This window comes from Megascapheus bottae, chromosome 11, assembly GCF_031878675.1.
Source record: "Megascapheus bottae isolate mThoBot1 chromosome 11, mThoBot2.hap1, whole genome shotgun sequence".
Classification (NCBI taxonomy): Eukaryota; Metazoa; Chordata; class Mammalia; order Rodentia; family Geomyidae; genus Megascapheus; species Megascapheus bottae.
In genome coordinates, this window is record NC_143519.1 from 30,143,461 (window position 1) to 30,171,241 (window position 27,781).

Consider the following 27,781-nt stretch of genomic DNA (forward strand, 5'->3'; position numbering starts at 1 on the left):
TTTTCTCAAGTAAGAAATAAAACTTGAAAGCCTTTGAAATTGATACTATACAAGGAATGCTAAATATTTTTTTTTAGTTCTAGAAGCGTTTCTGTCCTTGATCTATTTGTTAAGGCCAAGCTTCTTTTAATTTTTCAAGCCACATGTTCATCCCTTTTCCTTAGGAGAGGGGAAATAGAAACACAGAACAAGCATCGGCAGCCAATAAGTCCACTAGGCTGCAGTTGATGCACAGTAGGTGTGGACAGGCAAAGATGTGTGTCTGAACCATGGTAAATTTACAGCCTGGGCAGAGCTTCTACTGGGTGCTGACTTGTGCTATATGTCATGCTGAGGCCCACAGTTGTCCAGACAACTTGTTCTAAATATGTCACTGTATCAGCAGGAAACAGAAGATCTCCCACGTCTGTGTTTCAATTCAGAAAATAGCACCCTATGAGCAATTACTTTGTGCATTAACAAGCATTCGGAATAAATTTCTAATGCCAAGTTATTGGGACCAGTGGATTTTCAAGAGCAAAGGAAAATAGATAGTATCAAACTGAGCACTGAGCAGTCCTTTCTGAGACTCAGACCATGTGGGTGAGGCATGACGTGATAGAGTGAAATGTTTCTTAAGTAACTCTGCGATCAAGTACTTACAAAGTGTTTTAATTCTCTAATTGGGTTAAATTCATTTAATTAGCACCAAAAAGATGCAGTTTACTATTGCAGCCAGGTGGTTTTCATTGTTAATACTGCAAAGTTAGACATTTTTTGCTTTTACAAAGTAAGAAATACCTCTTTGCTTCAGCAAATTTTTGCCTAAGCTCAGAAAAAAAAATCGTATTTACCTACTTTAAAAGATATCTCTACTTAAGAATCTCCTATCAAGCTCCCCATGTATGCTTAGATTAACATAGCCTCAGCAAAGAACACATGCAAACACAGGCACATACAACTCCATTAAAAGCTGAAAAATGTCTTGATTTGTTAGGAAATGGAAAGACTTAGAAAAGATCATATTAAGTGTAGTAAGCCAGACTCAAAGGAAATTAGGCTCAATGGTTTCCCTCATTTGTCATAATCAGTAGAAACCTTGGGCTCTTCTAGCAGAGATTTGCAATAGAGCAAAACCTTGATACATAAGGCCATATAGTAGGACGCTAAATGAAAGGATCTCTAGGATATAGAAACATAAGCCATATAATGAATGATTGTTGTTCTTAAGGTACTATGTTATCTCTCATTTCTTTTGTTGTCCCTTGGTTAACTCATATTGTTACAGCATCTCACTTTGTTACCTGATATATCGGATATATTTGTATTTGGTTATTTGAAATTGGATAGGGAAGGGGGAAAACAAGATGAGGGGTGGGGGTGGGGGGGAGGGAAATGGGGACCAAGACCTGTGAAAGGGTATCAATGTATGGGAATTAATGCACCACCTATCTGGCAAATATCATGTAACCCTTCTATTAATTACAATAAAAATATATGAAAAAAAGCTGAAAAATGTCAAGATAATCTTGATGACAAGGGGTAAAAACTGATCCCTGGGTTTTGTTAAGAGCCCACTCCTTAGATTACCCATGGGAAAAGACATTAGAGTGTCTCATGCACCAGTTGTCCTTCATCAACTGTATTATTATCTTTAATGCACTACACTTCTTGCTTTCTTTCTAAATTTAGTTGGTCCTAAGGCTTGAACTCTGGGCCTGGATGTTATCTATGAGCTCTTCAGCTCAAGGCTAGAATTCTACCACTTAAGCCTAAGCCACAGAGGCAATTTTGGTTTTCTGGTGTTTAATTAGAGATAAGGACTTTTGTGCCCAGGTTGGCTTTGAATTGTGATCATTAGATGTCAGTGTCCTGAGTAGCTAGAATTACAGGCATGAGCCACCAGCTCCCAGCTGTGCTATACTTTCTTGTCCAAGGACTAAGGTGGTCTAAAATACATTTCGGCTGACAGATGGTGATGAAAACAGAATGTGACACAATTAGTTGAAATAGTGTACTTGAATTCAATCTGTACTTTCAGTGACTAAGCAATGATCAGAATCAGTATATGGGAACTTTTTTATTTATACGCCAACTATTTCATCTCCTTTTACACATCACTGTAAAAGAATAATTGGTGAGTCTGCTAATCAATCACACAGGCGCATAGGCTATCATGGATGAGAACTTGGACACTCAGTTATAATTATAAAATTACTGGAATTGAAGAGGTTTCATTTGTAATAGAACTTATCAGAAATTAATGATGTATTTATTTTGATATAACTTACTACTCTCTTTTTTCCATGATTAACTTTACAATTCTTCAATTTCTAAAGTTGAAGAATTTCTCCAAGAAAAAGAACTATTATTTTAAACTCATTATCTTAAACAGAAAAAGGACAATAAATTCAAAGCCATTGTAAAATGACACCTTGGAATCATTTACTGCAATTGCAAATTGGTTAAGTCAAATATTATTGATTTCTAATAGTTCAGGGACAAAATTGAGTGCTTAGGAATTACTTCGTTAGGATAGATTTTAGTTTTTAAAAAATGAATGCTCTACTTTTAGGGCTTTCCAAGAAAATATGATTTGATATTTCTTTAAACTTTAATGTCATTGTCTAAAGTGGGAAGAAAAATCACATCTTGACTGCAGAAATCATTTTGAAACACAAAAATGCTTACCTGTGCTATTGCTGTCAGTCATACTCGTCACACCCAGTGACTGCTCTCAATCCTGGCAGAAAACCCATTCTCAGTTAACATGGATCAATTGGAAAGAATATAAACCACTTCAGTGCCCTTAAGACATACAGATGTCAACTTTCACATGAGCGCTCAAAAAAAAAGCAAGTAGTCTGGGAGGGTTCTGGTACACAATGAGAATATATCAAAATAGTAGGTTGTAAATTTTCCATCTTTTATATGAAAGAAAAGGAAAAGTATTTTTTAAAGTACCAATTTCAACTTTAACTACTGCTTCACTTACCATAAATTACAAAACCATACTTGTAAAGCATTTTTTCCATATATGGTATTTTTCTTCTATTACTCCTCATAGGGTACTTCTGAATCTGAGTAACAGTCTTTTGAATCATAAGCACAGAGTATTACTTAGGTCCAAATGTATATTCTAATTAAATAAAACATTAAAAATAATAGATGATAATAATGTGCAAGTTATTTTGGAGTAGTAAAACAATTCTAAAACAAAACTAAGATTAAATTTTTTCTCATATGTTTATTGTAATTAATAGAGGGGTTACAGTTACATTTGCCAGATAGAAAGTGCATTACTTCACACATATTGATACCCCTTCTTATGTTTTTTGTCCCCATTTCCATCTCCCCATCTTGTTTTCTCCCCTAAGATTAAAATTGACTAATGAATTTTAGTTGAGAAGCTAATTAGAAAGTATCCCACATCCAGTTTTTATGTGACATGGGATCTTTGACAAGTCACTGATATTTTATTTATGTTTTCCACAGTGAGTTTAATAATCAACTAAAGGCTTATTAATTAGATGTCAGGTGATTCCAAACAAGCGCCAAGAATGGAAAAAATGCAAATAATTGTGTTGACGTTGCAGCAATTATAAATAACAAATTTAGAGTTTATATACTGATAAAATGGAATATATTCATCTTTCATTTTATTTTTAAAACTTTTATAGTGATCATACACAATTTTCAGTACATGTATATATTTGTAATATATAGATAAATAATACACACAGTGTGTGAATTATTCACAGTGACCTCCTAATGAATGAGATGTTTACATTGCATAATTTAGGAAATGAATAACTTTAGATATGGAGAAGTACAAATTTCAATTCGCAATGTCTATTACTATACAAAAACTGACCATTAGTACTCAAAGTCAAATCAAATCCCGAGTAGCCTGTGCTGTTATCTTTTGTAAGGATATGTTTTAAATTTTTATATTGTTCCTCTTTCATACTGCCATACTGTTATATGATTAACAAATATGATGTATATATATATATATCTGTGGGGGTGGTGTTTATGCATGTGTGTATATGTGTATATAGGATGAGTTGCTAAGTGCCTATTCCAGTGGCAATTACTTGCACTTTTCTACATCTTGAAACAAGTAGTTTTAGAGTCTTTCATTCATGGTGGTGAAACATCCCCCAAATCACAGAAAATTAAAGCAAAACTGTAGGTAATGGTAATCTGACTCCTGCCATTCCCTCATATACATATATATATATATATATATATATATATATATATATATATATGATGTTGTGGCTTTAAGGTATTTTAACAGGATTTATGTGCACCAAAATAATAAAAATAACTCTGAAAAAAAGTAAAAACACTTGTCCAGACACAGGATTGTTGTAGAAGTGTGTGCTTAGCATCTAATGAAAATTAGCATGATTATACCCTTGCAATTGCGTGTGAATTAGGTGATTGTTTCAGAGTTTGGTCGGGGAAGTTGCTAGGGCTATTTCTAAGACAATTTGTACAGAACAAAGACCTGTTGTGTGGAAAGATAATAATATTCAGTAAGTTAACTGTGATTTTTGTAGAGAGGAAGTACTAAAAGGCAAAATGTGCAAAAGCATATTTACAAAGGAAAGAAGTACAGCATGAGAGAATTCAGTTGTCAGTATGAGAAATGGTGGGCCAGAAACAGAGACACTGATTTCAGTTTTATGGAGAAGGAGGAGTATTTTTACTCTAATGTTACTAGTTATCTCTACTTAAATTCAGTATGCTTATTCTTAATCTATAATGTGTCTCATTTGAATAAATTTTCAAGATGAGTGCCAGTGACAGTAGTAATTATCATTTTTTAAAATGCCTTTCTATTAATGTGTATATTTACAACATAATTTAGAAGACAGGACTGATAATCTCAAAGGAACAATAATTTGGAAGAATGGATGACTAAAGAATAAGCATGAAAAGAACATTTGACTTGTTACATATGTTTAAATAAAAGAGAATCGATACTTATTTTAATTTTATCTACACACATCCTTGGTTTAAAATGTATGAAGTTGTAATCAGGGCAGCCAGAATAAATGTTGTTGTCATGATACTTAGAATGGATAACTAAAAATGTGAGGTGATAGAGCACATGAAAACAAAGCTGTTAGGAGTATTCTAGGTATATAACAACCGGAGGCTGGACAGAGGTTCCATACAGTAATGAGAGGAATAATGTTCCGAGATGTATGACAAACAAAAAATAAACCAATATTCCTGTTAGTAGTCTGAATAGGAGGTGGGGATGATCTGCCAATTTTACTTCATTAGGACCAAAAGAAATCTGTGTTTTAAGTCCAGTTCATTCTAATTCAGTCAAACTCTGTGGCTACAAAATAGCATAGTTAATCTAATTTTGTAATGCTTTCTCTCTCAATATAATATGAAAGCATGTACCTTCATTAATAGCATCTAGAATATTAGCTTTAGCCAATTTATGAATAAAGTCAGAATGATATATCTGTGACCTAAATATCCATAACAGAAGCAGCAGCCCTAAGAAAATACATAGTGTGAATAAAGGTTGGTACACATGGAGATCCCTAAGAACCATCATCTAAATTAATTTTGCAATAATGAAAAGGATGATATACCTTTTCTCTCTTTTTGGACTTACTCCAAAAAGGAAAATGAATAATTGAAACCTTGTTGGTTCTAATTGTGTAACAGACTGACATAGTTTCACTCAACACAAATGTTATGCCTGTTCTTTAAATAATTACATCTTCTTGAAATTGCTGTATTGTTCACCCTCTTATGGACTGCAGACATCTCATCACAAATTGCTGGGACATTGCAAGTTTGTTTTAAATGTAACACATGGAATGGGAGCAATCTGTTACAAATGGGTAAGCTAGAGCTTATCTCTCCATCTAAATAGAATAGTCTTTCTGATAAGGATTTTCACCCAGCAAAGACCACAATATCGAGTGTTATAAAAGAAAGGAAATATTTTGTTTTTTCATAATACCAAAAGTAGCTAGAGGACACGTTATAAAAATGCACATTAATATGTATTGCAGAAACCATGTGAGTTCTTTTGCTCCATGGCAGGGGGAGGGGTAAACAACAGCAGATTTTCAGTGAGTTTTGTTCCAAACATATCAAATTGTATTTCCACAAGTTATGAACTTGTATAATAACTATACCTTAGTATAATTGATGATACTGATACTGAGCCTTGGGTAACATAACAGCAGTGGTTCTTTTACTTGCATCTATCCAAATATTTTCAGCTAGCTTAGTTAATTAAGTAATTATTTAGAATACTTGAACTCAAGTTTATGTAGGTCAGGTGAGCAACCACTTGAACCACATTCCCAGCCCATTTTGATGTTAGCTAACTATTTTTGAGGGGCATTTGTGGGACTTGAACTCTGGGCCTGGGCACTGTCCCTGAGCTCCTCACCTCAAGGCTAGTGCTCTACCACTTGAGCCACAGTGTTACTACATTTTCTGGTGGTTAACTGGAGATGAAAGCCTCACAGACTTTCATGCCAGGGCTGACTTAGGATCATGATCCTCATATCCCAGCCTCCTATGTAGCTAGGATTACATTGTGAGCCACCAGCACCTGGCTTGTCTCACTAATTTTTTTTTTCTGCTGTTGTTGTTTGGTTTTTGGTTTAGATTGACTATGGATTTTCAACCTTCTTGCATTGCCTCCAAAATAACCAGCTTCTTTGTTGAAATGAGGGTCTCACAGACTTTTTAAAGGACCTGTCCTTGAACTGAGATCCATTAGCTCTGCCTCCCAAGTAGCTGGGATTACTGGGATAGATACCAGCTCCTAATTATACTCATTCAGAAAAAAAAAAAAACTGGTGGTAGTGGTAATCTTTCCTTTTGCAAACCCCTTAATCATTTCATTAATATAAACATAATGGCTAATTTCAATTGGCAGAAAAATATTTTGATTATTTCCATTTACTTAAGAAGCTTAAACTTCTTTCAACAATTTGCTGTTCAACCTGCTGTATGCTCCATACTTACCTTTATGGTTATACAAGTATTTTTATGATGTAGACTGACCAATGTCTACAGCTTCTCTGTAGGCCATTGTAATTGGCACATAGTGTTACATTTTTTTTTACTGGGAACACTTACTTTAACCTGTTATTAAAAATTGAAAACTAATCTTACCTCTCAGCCCCAGAGAGATGGCATCAGGCACTTTGTTTTTGAAATGGAAGCTCTAAATACTGTTCCAGTTTTGGATAAGTGGATATACTTGGGCAAAGAATTTTATCTCCCTTGTGAAAAGAATGAGGTTAAGGTATACACACTCTGATGTGGCTAGTTCTCACACATCCAATTCTATAAGTCATCAACATATTTCTTCTCTTTTCCTTTTTTTTAACCAGTTGTAGTGTTGATAACCACAGTCTGGTGGAATAGAAATGTTCCTGGCAAAGTCCCAAAGGTTGTCTCTCAGATATCAAAAGGCCAAATACCAATCAACTTGGATAGGTTTCCCAGGGCATTTTAGAGAAATCTGTCCTGTTTTAGAGTACTTCTCCCTCTTCTCCTTGTTGATCCTCCTTTATTATCCTTTTTTAGATATGAATGAAATAGAAAAAAGGGGGAGAGCTAGGATAGAACGATGACACAAATTAACTACTATTTCTCATCTGGAGTTTGTACCATTGATGTGTACATGGGTTGAAGGGCTGGAAAATCAACTCTATTTGCTGTATTAAGATTGTGAGACAGCAAGGACAGAGACAGTTAACACAGTCCTGGTGATACTGCTGGTCTTTCTCTCTAAGAGAATGAGCAATAACCCTGAATAAATTGCTGTGGGCAAATGAGCGCATCTTCCCTCTGAGTCTCACACTGGGAATGTGAGCATCTTGACATGCTGAGTGGATTTCAAGGACAGTTTTGACCATCCCTGAGTTTTGCCTTAAGCACTCACTTTAAAACCCACTCAAGATGTGATGCTGCCATAGGTTTCAAAGAAGATATTTCAAAGAAAAACAAAACAAATAAAAAGAGAAAAATTGTAAAAAAAAAAAAAAGAGAAAGAGAGATAAGCTTATTATAAAAGAACTCTCCACCACTGCAGCAAAATCTAAGACACAAATCTCTTCAAATCCATAGGAGAAATTCAAACAATACTCCTTTTCAGTGACACAAGATTTTGTCTTTTATTTTATTTCTTACTATTTTCCCCCCTTTGAGGAAGGACACACATTTCAGTTGCCTACTGTTGCTTGTAAATGAGTCACTGATCTAGAATTGGTCAATTTACCAAGTGAAAGCATCTGGGTTAGTCTCAAACCAAATCTCTTTTTAAAGAAAATAATATTGCAGCCAGCTGGCCGAGGTGGCTCATGCCTGTAATCCTAGCTTCTCAGGAGGCTGAGATCTAAGGATCAAGGTTCAAAGCCAGCCAGGGCACAAAAGGACCTGAGACTCTTATCTCCAATTAATCTCTAGAAAATGGGAAGTGGGGCTTGGCTCAAGGGCAGGGCAGTAACCTTGACCTGAAGAGCTCAGGGACAATGCCCAGAGGTAGGGTGATAGCTTTGGGCTGATGAGCTCAGGGACAGAGCCCAGGCGAGTTGAAACCCCATGACCCACAAACAAACAAACAAACAAATAAATAAAATATTGCAGTTGCTTTTCTGAAGTTTAGTTTGTAAATAAAGCTAATTATACTGGAAAGGTGCATGTATTCTCATTTCAAATAATTTCTAGAGATCCATTTCCTGATTTGCAACAGAGGGCACAAAGACCAAGGATTTTAAGTGCCTTAGAAGTCATTCCATATATCATAATTAACATCTGCATCACTATTCTTGTCAAGAAAGAGAACACTGAATATGTTAACACTTGGAAATGCAGTAACACTTTTCCTCCTCCTCTTAATAGTTTTGTTAAAACTATATTTTTGCTTTTTTTAAAAATGAAACTTCACAATATTTCTCAATTCACCATAAAAGAAATTCCCCATTCTATATGACTGAAAAATTAAAAGAGAAAGCCAAAGAATTTTTCCCACACATATTTTAATCTATTTGCATGTGAAAAACATGTTGGTATTTTCCATAGGTATGATTTTAGAAAGTTTCAAATGAACATATACATGAACCAATGACACAAATGTATTCACTGAGCAATGTTTGAAAGCATTGTATCTACTTAGAAACTTTCATATTACTTGTTCCTAACTTGTTTGATTTCTAGCGTCCATAGAGTCAATTTTGCATTCTGAAAGAGAAAAAAAAAAGCTCTTGAATTAATAAGGACTATGTCATGCAGTCACTAACAAGAACAGTTCTAAATAAGCATCAGAAATGTGGCCTGCGCCTTGTTCTCTAATGATATGAAAGAAACAGATGGCTTGAGGAAAGAGGTGTCAATGCAAGGTGGTAAATCATAAAGGGCTTAGATGCCAGCTTACCTCAAATACAACCTGTTCCCTGTCCCCAAAGCTCTTAGTACTGTTACAAAAATTGAACTGTACTGAATCAGATTTTTTAAATTTACATGTTTAAACACTTATGAAATACTTATCAGTGAGAAACTGAGCGGGATATTTTCACCATCAGTACTCATCATCTCATACCAAAATGAGCCTAGGTTACATTACATCTGCCATTCAGATCACCAGAGAAAATAACTGGTTCATAGTGCACCCATTAATTATTTGATACATTTTTAGGGACTTTGCTCTTTTAACCTTAAAACATCTCTCATCAAAAACAAATGAAAATAAGAACAAAATTGAGACAAAATACAATTTTTTCAGGAAAACAAAAAATAATGTCACAATACTTGGGCATAAATTCAGAATACTACTCATACCTTCTATGTCACCAGTATGCATAGTACATGGTTTTATTAATGAGATTTGCAAAGGTTTTCATTCTCACAGTTTAAATTTAATTGAGTGTGAGTGAGACAGTCATTTCACAGGCCTAGAATATTCAATCCATTGGACTGTTAGCCATGCTCAGCAAGTCTTATGATGTTGAGTCAAGAAACAAAGAAAGAATGTAAAGGGAGGTAATATCTGTTCCATAATGAGACAGAGAGAGGGCACTTGAGCAGCCTAGAAAGGAGGAAACTGACATGAATGTTAAATCTCATAGGAATTTCAAAAGATGAGGCTTGCTTATCTTTTGCCCTGAGACATGAAGAACAAGGTTGTGTTTTTTGTTTGTTTTCCAACAAATACTCTTTATTTGTAAAAACTGAACCATCTCTTCCACAGTGAAAGTGTCAATCAACCAGACAAATGATAATAAGTTTGAATTTCACTAATTGACTAAACACTATAGGGACTCAAAAGTAGGCAGCCATCACAGTAAAGTTTCAAATGAACCTATATCATAAAATAATTCTAATGTCTACTAACACAAAATTGCTTACCATCCTACTGATGTCTATGTATGCTCATTGTATTTGATTACACTTAAAATTCCTGAGATCTTTATATGAGGAAGTATAATTCAATGCCATCACATCAAGTTCATTAAAAATTTAATTAAATGTCATCCCTGAAACCTGAAACCAAGCACATTAAGACTTTTTTGTATAGCAATATTATCTAATTGCAATCTATTACAGAAGGAAATTTATGATTCTTATTTTATAATTTTGGATGTATTCAAACAAGCCTTAACTAGCAAATATGCTGTACTTACTGGTATATATTTATAGCTGTCTTCAGGAATCTAATCCGGCAAAATTGCAAAGCATTGTTAGCTCTATGTATAAAGCTGTGTGGGCATGTGTGTGTATGTGTGAGTACGTGAAAGAGAGAGAGTTGTTTGAAAGGAAAATATAGTTTAGTAGATATAATAGCTCATTTTGAAGAAACTAGGCTTTAGAATTACTGAACAACACCCTGAAAATAAAAAAAAAATTCTTTCACCAACCATGTTCACTGAGGAAACATACTACATGTCACTTCCTATTCAATCTAATAGCCTCATTTCCTCATTGACCAGCTCCATCATGTTTTATTAAAATGAAACTTTGAGATTATAATTAATAATGATATAGTATAATTATATAAGCTGAAGTCATACTACTGTAAACAAGGTAGCTCTAAAATCAGAAGCTTATATATAGTTAGATGAAAACACACACACTGCACACTACAAGAAAATATGTCTTCAAGAAAGTTATCAGTTATAAACTGGTGAAGATATATCTTGCTACAGTTCATTTTACATTGCAGGTTGACAGAAAGAACATCTTGGAGTATTTTAGCCAGATAAAAAATACTCTTACTGATTGATTTTGAACTGAAGCCATACCACTTGTTCTAGACAACAACTTAACTTTTATAAATCTTGTCAAAGGTTCACAGATCTCAGAACATTTAGCTGTCATCTAGATTATAAAAATGGAGGTACATTGTGCAGTTCATTTCTACTAGCGAAAAAAGAACTGACATCTTAAGCAGTATTGATAATATTTGGAAAGTGATAGCTGTCTTGTGGTTTTATTGATATGGTAGACTGAGGCACAGAGGAGAACACAAGAATGCACAAATAGAATCAGTTCCTGAAACCATACTTCACTCCATGGAGTTAAATACATATCCAGTGTAGCTTGTAAATCTATAAAATAATTTCACTTCCAATGAAAATAACAATTATTCTCTAAAATTTCTTATACACAAAAATGTGATTTTATTGACTATATCCAATACAGCATTTTGAAATTTTTAAATTGTATATTTAGAAATGGAATTAAATATTCCATTTTTACTAGTATACACTTGATCAATTTATAAGACTGACCTGGATTTGTAAATTGTTTTTATTATAACTAACTACTTATTATACTAAGAATATATGTAGATTCAGTTTTTGGCAGACAGTAACAAAGTATTTTGAACTGACATTTACAGCAAGTAGAGATTCACCATTTCTATCTATTCTAGTAGTGAATTCACTGACTGGACATTAGTGCTCAGTAACAGAACACATGCTTTGCATGTGTGAGGTCTTAAGTTTAATTTCAAGAAAATTCACAAACACACACACATGCAAAGGGAGTCGGGGATGCAGGGGTGGGGAAAGAGGCTATTGATTTTGTGAGCTCAGCTACCTCAAAAATAACCCAAACAATGAGCACCAGAGGCTCATGCCTACAATCTTACTCAGCAAGCTGAGATCTGAGGATCATGTTTTGAAGCTAGCCTGGATATCAAAGTCCATGAATCACCAATGATTCACCGAGGCCAGAAGAGGTGCTGTGGCTCACCTGGTAGAGTGATAGCTTTGGGCAAAAAAAAGCTCAGGGATAGCATCCAAGTCCAGAGTTGTACAATATGTACTGATCAAATCAAGTTTCTGAACATTTGCCTCTAGAATTCCATATATAAAAAAAGGGAGGGCAAGTAAGTAACAAATATCTTTTATACTACAAGTTATATTTCTTTCTCATTTTCTGGTTTTCTGAGTGGATTCTTTAAATTTTCAGACATTCATAGGCATATCTCTCAGGCCCAAAGTTGTGTCATTTTTCTATTTCTCAAGTCTTTCCTCCCTTACCACTCCTTATTAAATCATTTTCCAAAACATATTCCATAAAATAAATTTTCATTACCTTTTTCTCATTTGAATTTCTGTCTCTTTCACTTTTAGGACACTGCAATTTAAATGGGCTCTTCAAGTTACTCAATGGCCACTGGTGATTAGAAGGGTGTTTGAATAATCGTATTCATCTGCTAACTGACCAAGAAATCTGCATATTTGTTTTGAACCATCTTTGCAAGGTTTCAGTAACATATAGGCAAATAGTCTCCTTAAGAGTAACACCGATCACTTTGGTGCATGTATTATAAATTCAGTAAGGTTATCAGATTAGTTAAGTACAAATTATGCGAAAGAAATCAGTTATCTTATTAAGATATTAGAATAATATTTAATTATAAAGGGAAAACCAAATTAGAAATACAAATGTTTATAACTTCCCTGAAAAATTTATTAAAATAACTGAAATATGTAAATACATATTACCTTAGAAGGCATGATAAAACTTCATTAACCAAGTTCTATATATGGAACTTAGTGTACACTTTTCTTTCTTATTTTGCTTTTGTGATTTAGTAAGATATAATATCTTAATTTACCACAAGTTTACCTAAAATTTTTAATGTAAATTTCATCATCCTGAGACTTTTTAAAATCTTTTAACTAAATATGAAAGTATACTAAGATTAATGTAGGATTTTCATCTCAGAAATGTAAATGAATATTATCTCTTGTTTTATAGTAATGAAGTGTAGTCTTTCTAGGGAAAATATCACATTACTGAATATTTGAGAGTAATGACCAAACAACCAATAAACCAACTAAGAATGAATAAAACTGGCAGTACATGCCTGGCATTATTCAAATACTGCATAAAATCTCAGCTAAATTTATATACAAGTTATATAATTTAATTATGCTCACTATTTTAAGTATCATTTTATTATATCATCACTATATTGCCTCATGATCACAATTATTTTTAATATTACTCTAGGCACTGGGAATTGAGTGCAGAACCTCATTCTCTTCCTACACAGGTGCTCTTTTATGGAATCACATCTCCAGCCCTTTTTTGTGCCAGTTATTTTTGAGATAGGATCTAGAATACTGAGAAAGGAGCCAAAGGAGATTTGATTCCTCTATCCTTTCATCAGAAAGTTTGGTTTTTGTTAACTTGAATAGCAGACTACTTGAATTCAGGTACAATGTTGGAATAGAGAACTGATTCTACACTTGTTGACTCATATGCACAGTTTAATCATTTCCCTGACTCATGTGAACATTAACAATTCAGAAGCAATGATATTTTAATTCAAAGAGTATCCAAGTGTAAACAGGTACACACAAACACCTCCAGTCACATCAACTGCACTTGGTGTTTTACGCCATTTAAAACTAATGATTCAAACTTATTTTAGAAAGTATAAATCATTACATAGTCATATCCTTAATAATCTTAGGCAATATTTCCCTAATTGGACTCATATATTTATATTATCACCTTGAACTTGTTCCAAATGAATACTGTAAGAAATTAGACGTAGAGCCCAGGGACTAGAAGAGAAACAAAGCGTCAGTTATAAGTGCTTAGGTAAAAATCATAGCAGACCACTGGGTATGCAAATTAACTTTACTCACTCCCTTCCTCCCAGTTCTAGTTAAACACACCTAGAATATGAACAATGAATAGAAATTATTTCAGAATATTATGCATTACTTCATTACTTGCCTAGCATGCCAACATTTTTGAGGGAACAGTCCATTATATATGAGTTGTTTCTATATTTCCAATTTAAACTTCAGTTGAAAATTAAACGCTAAAGAAGCACCACCTTCATTGTTTCACATCTTTTTTTCATATATTTTTATTGTAATTAATAGAAGGGTTACATGATATTTGCCAGATAGATGGTGCATTAATTCCATACCTTGATAACCTTTCACATGTCTTGGTCCCCATTTCCCTCCCTCCACCCCCAACCCTCATCTTGTTTTCCCCCCTTCCCTATCCAATTTCAAATAACCACATACAAATATATCCGATATATCAGGTAACAAAGTGAGATACTGTAACAATATGAGATAACCAAGGGACAGCAAAAGAGATGAGAGATAACATAGTACCTTAAGAACAATAATCATTCATTATATGGCTTATATTTCATATCTTAAATCTGTTCTTTCAAAGTTATGTCAGAGTAATTATAATTTACATGGTTTTACTAAGATAAATATGACAAATGTATTTGGAAATCCTAGTATATGAAAAAAACCTTAAATGGATGATATGAAATATGATTAGGAGAAATGCCAGCCTAAGCCAGGTGTAAATGGCTAAAGTCTGTAATCTTGCCTACTCAGGAAACTTAGGTCTGAGGATCATAGGTCAAAGCCAGCCTGGACACAAAAGTCCATGAGAAACACATCATCAATTAACCACCAGAAAACTGGAAGTGGTGCTGTGGCTCAAGTGGTAGAGCACTAGCATTAAGCTGAAGAACTCAGGAATAGTGCCCAGGCACAGAGTTCAAGCCACACAATACATGAGGGGGGAGGAGGGAGGCAGGGAAGAAGGGGGAGAGAGAGAGAACAAGACAGAGAGAGAACCGATCAACCTATCGAAGAAAGCAAATCTGTAAATATGATCCACACTGTTGTATGTAAAGTAATTTAAATCAGGCAGCTTGATCAAAATTTGAAATTTACTTTAAATGATGTCTCATATTTAAATAATCAGTATTAGTTGTTGTCACTCAATTGATCATAAAAGAAAATATTAATGCAGAATAAATGGTGATAACATAAAACTATTAGACACATTTTTTTCTTCACTTCAGTGGATGGGAATGTTTTACTAATGTCATGTAGGAGATGTTGGATAAGGAAGTACTCTCCATTCTTTGGGGGCTATAAATTCTGTTCAAATATCAATATCCTGTCTGGTAGAAAATCTACGGCTTGGTGTGGCCCCGTTTTATTATTGTATTTGGACTGTTTCCATGTGCAAATGTTGACTTTTCATCTGTGTCCATGGAAAAAAATCTGTATAAGGAACATGTGAAACATTTAATCCTTATTTACTAGATAACCAGAGGTTTTGCAAAATCCTACTGTTGTGGGTTTTTGTTGGTGACTATAGATACATTCACAGTTGTATACTTAAATCTGAGCAACAGGATAAATTCATTATGATACCATTATATTTTCACCTTTCACTTACTCTGACAAATATATTTAGTCCAAATATAATTTCTCCTCGAATACCTATTCATTTCCTAAGTCACAGAACAAACTAGACAAATTGTTTTCTCTGTTGTGAGTTAATTAGCGAATAACTTTGAATAATTTGATTATCAGGTTATATGGATGACAGACACAGAAATGTAAAATTTAAAGGTATTGCAAACTCATGGAACAGATCTTTTCCTCTTAGTTTAGAGATACAAACTAGAAATTGGGAAATTTAAAATTACTTTTTTCAGTATTTTTCACTTTTAAAATAACTGTTTAATTGGGCATGAAATCAGTTTCTGTTTTTTGTGTTTTTTGTTTTTTTGATTTTGACTAAATAATTTAAGTGCTAAAGACTGTTTTGCCTAGCACTGGTGGCTCACTCCTTTTTATTTATTTATTTTTGTGTGTGTGCCAATCCTGGGCTTGAGCTCTGTCCTTGGACTTTCTCAAAGCTAGAACTCTACCACTTGAGCCTCAGCACCACTTTCGACTTTTTTTCTAAGTATGTGGTACCAAGGAATCAAACACCGGTCTTCATGCATGCTAGGCAAGCACTCTACCACTAGGCCAAACTCCCAGCCTAAGGTGGCTCACTCACAATCCTAGCTACTCAGAAGGCTGTGGTTCTGAGGATCACAGCTCAAAGCCAGCCAGGGCAAAAAAGTCCATGAGACTTTTATCTCCAATAAACTACTCAACAAAGCCTGCAGTTCCATTGTGGCTCAAGAGGTAAAGCACTAACTAGCCCTAAACACAGCGAATCAGGGACACAGCCCAAGCCCTGAATTCAAGGCCCCCAAACCAGCTTCCATCCCCTCAAAAAAAGTTACTTTTTTTTTCATTTTGAATATTCCATGTAACAATCTTTTGATTTTAGGAAGAATTGGTTGAAACATTACTGAGTGAAAGAATGAAGAAGATATGTTTCTGTCTCTGTTTGCAGAGGAATTATTTGGGGATATCTTAATATTAAGTTCTGTGGATAATCACGTTCCTTTTAATAAATACGTATTGTTCATATAAACTATGTACATCCTCCTTCCCATATATCATAAATAATCCATAGCTTACTTCTTGTGTTAGTTTTTAGTCATTGTGATATCTATCCAAGAAAACAACTGGAAAGGAAGATAGGATTGTTTGAGATCAAAAGTTCAGAGCTAATGGCTACTTATGTAGGTTTGGGTCCATGGCAGCATGAAACACCATATTTGCAGAGGATTGTGGAAAAATTTCTTATCTCATGTCATCCAGGAAGAAAAAAGAAAGTGACTGAAGTCCTCTTGTTGCCTTGAAAGGCTCACCCCAATGACCTAATTATCTATTACCTGGAACCATCTCTTCTAAAGGCTCTACCAGCTACCCATATTAGCATATTATGCCATATCATTCTTTCTGCAGACATTGTTCATCCAGGCTTTTACTGATCTGGAATGATGACAAAAAACAGAGCCGGGAGTTTGGCCTAGTGGTAGAGTGCTTGCCTAGCATGCACGAAAACCCGGGTTCAATTCCTTGGTACCACATACATAGAAAAAAGTTGGAAGTGGTGCTGAGACTCAAGTGGTAGAGCTCTAGCCTTGAGAAAGTCCAAGGACAGTGCAGTGCTCAGGCCCTGAGCTCAAGCCCAGGACTGGCAAAAAAAAAAAAAAAAGAGGAAAAAGTAAAAATATCTGGATATGTCAACTGTTCAGTAAGCACTCCACCACTAGACCAAACTCCCACTCCCTCACTTTTTTTTAAACAGTGGTCCCGATTGAACCAATAATTTTCTTTGGCTACACAGGTAATAAACCTTTAAGAGTTCTGCCCTAAGACATTTTCCCCCTCTCCTATTTTTTAATGTGTGTTGAAATAAAACTTTATGAACTTTACCTAGAATGCACCTCAGCTCAGCACCCTACTGTCATTTTTCAAGGGGTGAGATTACAGGCTATGGGCACAATGGGCCAGAAACAACTGAATTTTCAGAGGGTTCATCAGTAATGTTGGTTTCATTTTGGTGATACCACTAGGTAAATTTGTGTTAATATAGCTAATTGCTAAAATAAAGTTTGCGGAAGTCTACATAAAATGTCAATGTCTTTAAAACATCACTGTGCCTAATTTTAGACAAACAGTTAGGGCATTCAAATTCATGGATGCATATTTCAGGTTAAGAAAATCAATAATCCACTAGTCCACATGGACAGAGTGGTATAAAATTTGAATTTAGGAACCAATGCTTTTATTTTTATTTTTGGAAAGGAAGTTATAAAAACTCTTGCTATAAGAAAAGGCATGTAAACATGACAATCTGATGTGTCTTGCATCAAGGAGCAATTGTATAATCAGAAAAAGATTTGAACATAATAAAAATTTGTTGCAATGCAATGGATTTGATACAAATCTATATGAAAATGACTTATTTGGTTTGCAATTCAATTTTGGTCTCTGTTTAGATGTATTTTATCTAGTAATAAAACTTTCTAAGAAAATTCCTTCACAGAGAAGGCTGAAATCTAATAGAGTATACAAAAGATCTCATGACTTTTGTTATACAATTTCCTAATTTTGGAATTAAAAGTGTTATAAAGAAGGCAAAATTTTGTGAAGGATTGATCAAGAATCCAGTAGTGGCCAGGCACGGTGGCTCATTCCTGTAATCCTAGCTACTCAGAGGCTGAGATCTGAGGATCAAGGTTCAAAGCCAGCCCGGGCACAAAAGGTATCTGATACTCTTATTTCCAATTAACCTCTCGAAAAAGGGAAGTGGAGCTTGGATCAAAAGTAGGGCAGAGCCATGAGCTGAAGAGCTCAGGGACACCGTGCAGGCCAAGTTCTACTCCATGACCCACCAAAAAAAAGTAGCTATTTGTTAATTACAGCAGTCAGTTATTCAATGAATCAGCATTTCTATTTCTGGGTATTATAAAATGAGATCAAGGACCATGCAAGTATCCTATCACTCAGATATGGCTAAATTCCATTCACTTGTACTAATTCATAGTTTTAGCCAGCAATTTTGAAAGTCAGTAATATCTGGGCTGGGAGTTTGGCCTAGTGGTAGAGTACTTGCCTAGCATACCCAAAGACCCGAGTTCAATTCCTCAGTACCACATACATAGAAAAAAACAGAAATGGTGCTGTGTCTCAAGTGGTAGAGCATAGCCTTGATGAAGCCAAAGGACAGAGCTCAGGCCTCGAGTTCAAGGCCCAGGACTGGCAAAAAAATTGAAAAAAAAAAAAAAACCAGTAATGTCAGTAACTTCTTTTTTTTTTTTTTGTCGTGGGGCTTGAGCTCTGGGCCTGGGCACTGTTCCTGAGCTCTTCAGCTCAAGGCTACGGCCTTACCCCTGCAGCCACCACACCACTTGCGATTTTCTGGTGGTTAATTGGAGATAAGAGTCTCATGGACACTTTGTGCCTGGGCTGGCTTTGAACCTCAATCATCAGATCTAAGTCACCTGAGTAGCTAGGATTACAGTTGTGAGCCACTGACTCCAGGCTCTCCATCTCTTCTAACAGAAATTAATGCTTAACTTCTACAAAACATTCCATTCATTTTTTTTCTTTTTCTTTTTTCTTTATTATTATTACTTGTCAGTCCTAGCTTGAACTCAGGACCTGAACACTGTCCTTGGGCTTTCTCAAGGCCAGAGCCACTTGATCCACAGCATCAATTCTGGCTTTTTCTATGTATGTGATACCGAGGAATCAAACCTGGGTCTTTGTGGATGCTAGGCAAGCACCAAACTCCTAGCCCCTTCATTTCGAAAGGAAAAAAAATAGAATGCTAAATGCTTCAAAAATTGTAGTAAATATTAACTGAGACAACTTTCAGAAAGTTTTCTTCATGCTTTTGTTTTTGGTTATAAATTTAAATGCACAGACAGATGGCTTGTACAGCTCCATCAGCAACTGCATCTTTATATTTAAAAAAAATAAGGATAACAATATTCAGATGGAAGACTGTGAAAAGCCACAATTAATTTGTGATTTTAAAGTCAATACATATTTCAGTGTTTAAAAATCAGTAGGGTTTGTTTTATTTTGAAGAGAAAAAAATCAGTATGATGTTTATTTAAGAAAAGTACTTATAGCTGTTTGAAGTTCTGAACAGGTTTATAAACAAATACTTTGTGACATAGTATAAAAAGAATATTATTTTTGCCAGTCCTGGGCTTGATCTCAGAGCCTGAGCACTGTCCTTGGACTTTCTCAAGGCTAGAGCTCTACCATTTGAGCCTCAGCACCACTTCGGCTTTTTTCTATGTATGTGGTATGGAAGAATCGAACCCAGGTCTTTGTGTATGCTAGGCAAGCACTCTACCACTATGCCAAATTCCTGGCCCGACATTACTTTTTTTAAACAATAATAGATACACAGGAAAAATTGTCTGCACCCACGGATCCCTCCTTCTCCCAAATAGAAGCACAAAACTATATAGCTATATCAACATGTATGTACAATCACATAAAGTCTCAAACATCTACACTAATCCAACAGTAAGAGGGAGACAGACAGAGAGACAGAATGATAGAGACAGAGGCAGAGAGACATAGGCCCAAAGAAAATAATTTCTCTACTTAATATCATGTCCCAAAATGAAAAGTGACTGAAACATAAACTATATTTTTCCAAGAGAGCATTTCACAATGTACAGGATGACAACTGTTGTGTACAGCTTTCATTTCTTGAATTGCTTGCTTTCAAAAGTTTTTCATTCTATGTTTGAAACCCTGGCTGAGGCCTGTCAGATTCCCCCTTTAAGACAATTAACTCCATACCATGGCCCTTCCCCAAGCATCTGCCCTGATCTTCCTGGAGAATGCTAGGGAACAGACACAAGAAAACTTGAGATAGTTTAACAACCTGGTACCCCTGATTAATTATTCAAATTGTCTTATGCAGTTAACCCCACTGGCAATTCAAATATATCCTCCCATGAGCTTAGCATTTTTGCTACTCTGCTTCATTTTTTTGTGTGACTTTCTTGGAATGTTTCTCTTATTTGAAAATATAAAAGAAAAATCCTACCTACTATTCATCCAAGTGTCGTTTTGTCTCCATTTTGTTTGACTTCCCCCCATCAGCCATTTGCTTATTTAGAAAGTGGACTTTTACATTTCTAAGAATTTATACCAATTCAATCTCAGACATTATAAGAGTCATTTAATTAATCTTTAAGATGAATCATAGCACATTTCTCAAAGAACAGCTGATATTATTATTATTTTCATATATTTTTATTATAATAGTAGGGTTACATTATAATTACCAAATAGAAGGTGCATTACTTCCCTTTCTCATGTCTAAGTTCCCATTTTCCTCCCCCCCCACCCCTCTTCTTGTTTTCCACCCTTCCCTATTCGATTTCAAATAACCAGATAAACATATATACAATATATCGGATAACAAGGTAAAATACTGTAACAATATGAGATAACCAAGGGACAGCAAAAGAGATGAGAGATTACATAGTATATTAAGGACAACAATCACTCATTATATGGCTTTTGTTTCTATATCCTTTCATTTAGCCTCATCCTATATGGCCTTGTGTATCTAGGTTTTGTTCTATTGTAAATCTCTGCTAGGAGAGCCCAAGGTTTCTACTGATTATGCAGCTGATATTATTTAATACAAAATTGTGCAAATTACATTTGCAGAATACACAACAGTTTTTTTGCGATAAATGTCTTATCTATAAGAAGAAAGAAATGACACTGAAACTTCTACTAAATTATATCTGTTTTGTTGTTGAGAGAACAACCTTCCTAAATCAGATAAAGTTCCCAAATTCCTTCCTTGATTTCCTCCTCACTACTCTTAAAGGCATTATTTATTGGAAAAATCTATCCTATGATTTCAGTCTGTACTTCTGTTTTGTTAACTATGATATTCCTGTAGTTATCACTGTCACAGTACCTGTTCAACGATAGTTTGTTTTTCTGATTTTTTTATTCAGTGATAGTTTTATGGTCTAATTATGTGTCATTGGTATCAATCAATAAATAAATAAATATGGCAATTTGTTAAAATGTGTTACATTGAACTTAAATTCCACATATACTTAGAGTGAGATTTTGGCTTAAAATAACTATGTACTTTTTTCTATGCTCAATAAAAGTTTTTTTGCATTGGTCTCAATGAAGCAGGTGGTAATAATTTCCCCCTTTTAAGATACTAACGAGAGAAGGACAAATATTGCAGATGGTAGAAAACTAAAGGCTAATGATTGATTGGTAACTTTCAAGAAATCTTGTTCATCAATTTAGTGATTAATTCTTCTTATCTATGCTGATTTCTGAAAGGAGTAGACACTTGACTGGGAGTTACATAAGTTATTTAGTATCTGTCATAAAGAATCACTAAGCAAAGGAATTTTCTGTTGAGGAACATTTGGTGTTAGCTTTTTGAGATCAGCATCCTCTGTTATGATTACTTAAGGTCTTCCTTTAAGTAGTGTATGTCTTTGATAATTGTCAGAACATTTTCAACATAATAAAAATTTTATTAACAGTTAATACTGTTCATAGATCATCACTATTAGTTAGGTGCTATAAGGTAAACAGAACAACAACCCATTTCCTTACCATTAATGATTTTTTTCAATCTTATAGAAAAGTAAAACAAAATAAGGAAACAAGCCAAACTATACCACAGCAAAATACTCTGTGAGTCAACAGAAACTGACCCCAAAGACAAATCTATATCTACATAGATATAGATCTATCTATCTATCTATCTATCTATCTATCTATCTATCTATCTATCTATCATCTATCTATCTATCTATCTATCTACATAGTAGTTTGGTCTGGGAAATGTATCATTCTTCAGCAAAAGAACAAAAGGAGATTTGTGGAAATCTTCAAGCTGCCCATGGCACAGAAACCAGTATAGTTATAGAATCTGGATTGTGGTAGGTAGAAGAGAATCTTTCCCTTGACTGAATTAGTAATTAAATGAAAACAGGCCATGTAAAAAAGTACTTTCAAAGCCTGTGACTCTACTGCAAGGGTCACAGATTGACTTTAGGAAAATGTGTTAGCTTTCTGAATGTAGAGTCACTAAGTGCACCAGAACAAACCTAAAAGTGAGAAATTAGTTTGAACTTTCAAAGTGTGGCCAGATTTATATAAGGCAAAAAAAGGCTCATAGAGAAATTTAAATTAAATATCCAGGAAGTAAGTAATCATTTCAGGTTTGCAAGAGAAAGTATTTAAAGTAATGAATGTGTAGTTAAACAAAATAAAACAGTTTGCTTTAGAAGGGCTGGGAATATAGGTCAGATGGGTTCTAACTTTAAGGTTATTCTCAAGAGCATAGCTTCAGATATAAGAAGATAAATGGGCTACAATTTGAGTTTATATGGAACACGGCCTCTGAGTCACATATTTTTTCACATTTGGGGTCTTGTTATTTGTCTGTCTTTCCCATTCACTGTTTCATATATCAGCAAGTATTTGATAATGTTTGAGAAGTAATGAGGATATTATTGAGAAGAAAATATATACAGCCTATAACCATTGGGGATTTTATTTCATTCTTTGTATTAATATGAGTTTTAAGGAAGACTTGTATGCCAATATAGCAGAAAATATATACAGCCTATAAGCATTGGGGATTTAATTTCATTCTTTGTATTAATATGAGTTTTAAGGAAGACTTATATGCCAATTATTTCCCAGTTATTTGTTATCCAAGTAAATGTAGGGTTTGCTTTGGTATATACTTTGCTCTGAAGACTTGTTGCTTCTGAAAATGTTGTATACTTCAGGCATTCTTGCTTATGCATTTAACCACATTCCTAAAATCAGTTCCTAACTTCTGGCCTATCACTTTTCCATTGAGTATTTAAACCAGAGGGGAAAAAACAAAATACCAACCTTTACCATTTAGTCATTAGTAATTAATAAAGGGCTGATTATTACTTTCTCCAGATGGAAGTACACTGTTTTGCAATACTGTTTCAAATAGCTGTTCTGTTGGTGGCAAAAGTAAATGATAATTTTTATAATGACTCCTCTCTTCTGTTAGTTACCATGAGATTGATTTAGCATAGATATTTGTGAATAATTTTTGTTGTGTTTTTTCATAAACTGTTGGGCCACAATGAATCTCTCAGTTAAGCCCCCTTTGTAGTTGGTAACTAGAGGTGTGTACAACAACACAAAGACTCTATTCAAGTTTATACTTCAAAAATATAGAAACTTAGAGAAAGCAAACATTGTGAGAAAGTATGTAAATTTGCTTTTTTAAATAACTTGGATTTCAGAATCTTTGCAGTTGGACCAAGTGTGACATTTATATGGTACTTAAGACAAATTCTTCTTTCAAATGAATGAAAAGAAGAAGGGCATAAAGTTTAGTGCATATTCTATAAAATGATGAAAAGTGAAGAAGAGATAGGATCAGGAGAGATGGAGAGAATGATGAAAGCAATGGCATTGATCAAATTTGTTGAATGGCAAACACTTTGCATAAATTTGTACAAAACTCCTTTGTATGATTTGAATATAAATATCAAATATTTTCAAACACTAAGTTTAAAAATATGATTTTCTATGTTAAAGGATTATAAGTATCTTCATAGACCCAAACAGTAATTTAATAATCCCTTAGAGTACCTGGCTTTAATGGTGATTTATTCATAATAGTATGCTTTAGTATTTTTAAAATCCTAAGTGGTATACTTAGTTTTTAATATTTTATGTAGATTTTACATTTCCAATTTTTCTCTTTATGATTTTTATAAATTTTAGCCTTTTTTCTTAACATATAAACCAGTAATGATTCCCATGCCCATGAAATGATTGATCAATACAAGTGCTTTGCTTCTCTATTGCTGTCCTTTTTTTTGAATGTCCACCTCTATATCTCTAACATAAGCACTGTAGATTTGTATATATGGATTAAGACATAAGAAGAGATAAATACTGTATCAATAACGAGAAATGAGGATGTTTTTGTATTAATCTCATAGAATATAAGATCATCTCGCTGAATCATTTGATCATATTATAAGATCATCAGTGTATATATCTTTAAAAAAGATGGTTCTCACTATGTTCTCTCCTCTCTTTTCTGTCTGATGTCTTTAACAGATGGACCTCTGGGTCCACGAGGATTAGCTGAAGCTACAGAGATGTGCACACAAGAGTGCTTGGTGTTGGGTCATTCTGATAATTGCTGGATGCCTCCTGGCTTGGGTCCATACCAACATCCCAAATCTCCTCTCTCAACATTTGCACCCCAGAAAGAATGGGTCAAGAAAGATAAGCTGGTGAATGGGCATACCCTGACCAGAGCCTGGAAAGAAGACAACAACAGAAACCAGTTCAATGACCGCAAGCAGTATGGCTCCAGTGAAGGCCATTTCAATAATGGGAGCCACATGACAGACATTCCTCTCGCAAATCTGAAGTCCTATAAGCAAGCAGGAGGTGCTATGGAGAGTCCTAAGGAGCACCAACTCTAAGATAAGGCTGTTTGGGACCTAATCGCTTCAATCTAAATAGACATGCTAATCCTGTGTGTGTCAGAGCTTTATGTATTCAGTAGATATCTACAACTATGCCCCTTATAGCAGGGATATCCATAACTTTGTGTTAGTACCATGGAGGATATACTGTTTGCAACTTAAGAGAGAAGCTGTTTCTACTAGCCATGTGATCATGTTTACTAGAATTGATTAACTCTCCAGATATTTCTTTATTGTGCATTTTTTTATTATTGCATTTTCTTTTGACCCTGGACTGCTGCTATGAACAATAGAATAGGCATTTGGAGAGTCAGAAAGTTCCATGGATTAGAGTGACTGACAAATATATCCAGTTAGAAAATTGTGCTCTTTATGTCATTCATTTATGCTGGGACCACTATACTTGATATTATATTTCAAACAAAACTTAAAAAAAGATATGCATTAAACCTATTGTGCTGTTAACAACGTTAGTGGACACTTGTAAGTCAATCAGTGTTAAAGTATCTGTAAATAGAAGCAAGCTACTAACAACTTTTGTGTACTTATAGCATTCACCTAAAATGTTGTATCATAACTCTGTATTTATGGTTGCTTCTTTCCTTCATTTCAATTTACCTTTCTGTTGTAATTTTTGTTGTTTCTTTTGGTGAAGTATTTCTGTGTTACTAGTCCGTCTTGACACACATTGTTCAAAGGATCTTAAACATTTTGTTTGAAATGGGTTCTGAAATCTTGCTTCTTATATGACAGCTGTGACACCAGAATTCTATTAAAGAAACAAGAGAAAAAAAAAGGACTGAAAACTCTAAACAAAGGAAAAGAAGATGGCTACAAATGCTTGAAAATTCAGAACCAATAATTGTTCACATTATTATTTTCAAAAGCAAAATCCACTTAATTAGTAACATTAAGTGAGAGAATAATGGGAAAATGCTATCCATCAAAACTAATATAATATCCTGTACTTTCATCCATGCAAAACTTAATTAATGTATCAAAATTAGTATATATTGAAAAATATAACTACTGAAAACTAGTTTCAATTGGGCAAATGTGTGTCTCTACAACTTTGTTGAAATGACAGAGTTCGTGTTGATCCTCATATACAATATTGTTGTTGTAACACAAGTGTTATTAGACCATAGCCACAAAATATTTAATGTGTTGTGCCTTCATGATGTAACAGAACATTCTCCAGGTAGGGTAGTTGGGGAAAATAAAGGGATAAATCTCTAATTATTGCTGTTTAACTGTTTGTTTATCATAGTTGGTCAATGCCTGGCAGGTACCAGCATTTTGTCACTTAGGTCAAACCAAAAGAGTGACAGCTAATGTTAATAATAAGATCTCAGTTGCACGTGCAAACAAATCCAAATTCGAACATTCTTAGGAGGTTTTTTGTTAAGGCATGACAGATGATTTAAACAAATAAATAGCATGCAACAAAATGTCTTTATTGAAAGAAGTGGAAGTTATATCTTAATGCCACAGTTCACCATCGGTTTAAAAAATATATATGTATAAAACAAAAAAAATTAAAAGAGGTTTGCTAATCTGATAGTTAATTTGTTCTTACCAAAAACAAAATTACTTTGTAAATAGAAGTTCACATTTTTCCACAGTATAATGGAAAATAATGGGTAGGGGTGCATTGCTTATTGAAGTACATTTTTGTCGGTTTGTGAGGGTTGTTTGATGACTTTGACAGAATAAATATCTAAACAATTATCCTTGTTACTGCTTTGCCAGTTCTACGTTATTTACAATTATTCAGCTCTTGCAATAAACATTCTGAATTCCTGATTGTAATGTCTTCATTCTTGGTCAACATCCAAAGTGATTATTTCAATCCCAATTTTGAATAACGAGCTATGTATGCTCATAAATTAGCCTTTATTTATAAATTAAGTAAGCTTTGTTGGGGTTTGAGAACTAAGGTATAAATATACGGTTCCAAGTAAAATTAAAGGTCTCTGGCAATCTGCACATTTATTTTTAGGGAAATCCATGCAGAAATTCTCCTAGTCAAGATTCGGGAAAATTTTGTCAAGGATTGAAAGACCTCAAACATAAACTAGGCAGGGAAATACTAGTCTGATAGTGAGCTTATCTTTTTCACTTTCTCTCCTAAATAAAGTTTCATGAAGTAAACTTTCATTTCTTTTATTTTTGACCATAGTAGGAGACAATTCAATAATTATGACCTCACACACAGGGACAAAATCTTATCTAAGTGTCTTTCAAATTAAGAAAAATTAAACAGAAACTTATTTTGTGACTGTACTTGGAACTGACAGTGCTAGAGAGTGTTCTGACCAGTGAGACATTTTACAGGTTATTTTCCGGGTTTATTCTTGCTTTCAAATTGGGATTGACATTAGCCTATTTTAGACTTCTCAGAGTTGCTGGAATTATGAGTACTTGCCACTGTATACAGCTTCCCTCTGTTAATATTGACTTTTCTGCAAGGGTTGGCCTGGAATTTCAGTGCTCTAGATCTTAGTCTCCTACATAACTTCTGATAGCCAGCATGCACAACTTCTTCAGCTATGGAATGTGGGG

At 34.3% G+C, this 27,781-nt stretch overlaps 1 protein-coding gene across 5 annotated transcripts in view; it reads left to right on the top strand.

Annotated features, from left to right (window-relative positions):
* Pcdh9 (protocadherin 9) overlaps positions 1–27,443 on the top strand; it is an 832,893-nt gene extending 805,450 nt beyond the window's left edge. For all 5 annotated transcript variants that reach the window (XM_090342050.1, XM_090342054.1, XM_090342051.1 and 2 more), the window contains one exon: positions 24,840–27,443. In XM_090342050.1, the coding sequence (XP_090198176.1) occupies positions 24,840–25,213 (374 nt within the window). In that variant the 3' untranslated portion in view covers positions 25,214–27,443. The remainder of the gene's footprint in view (positions 1–24,839) is intronic.
* Positions 27,444–27,781: the final 338 nt, after the last annotated feature.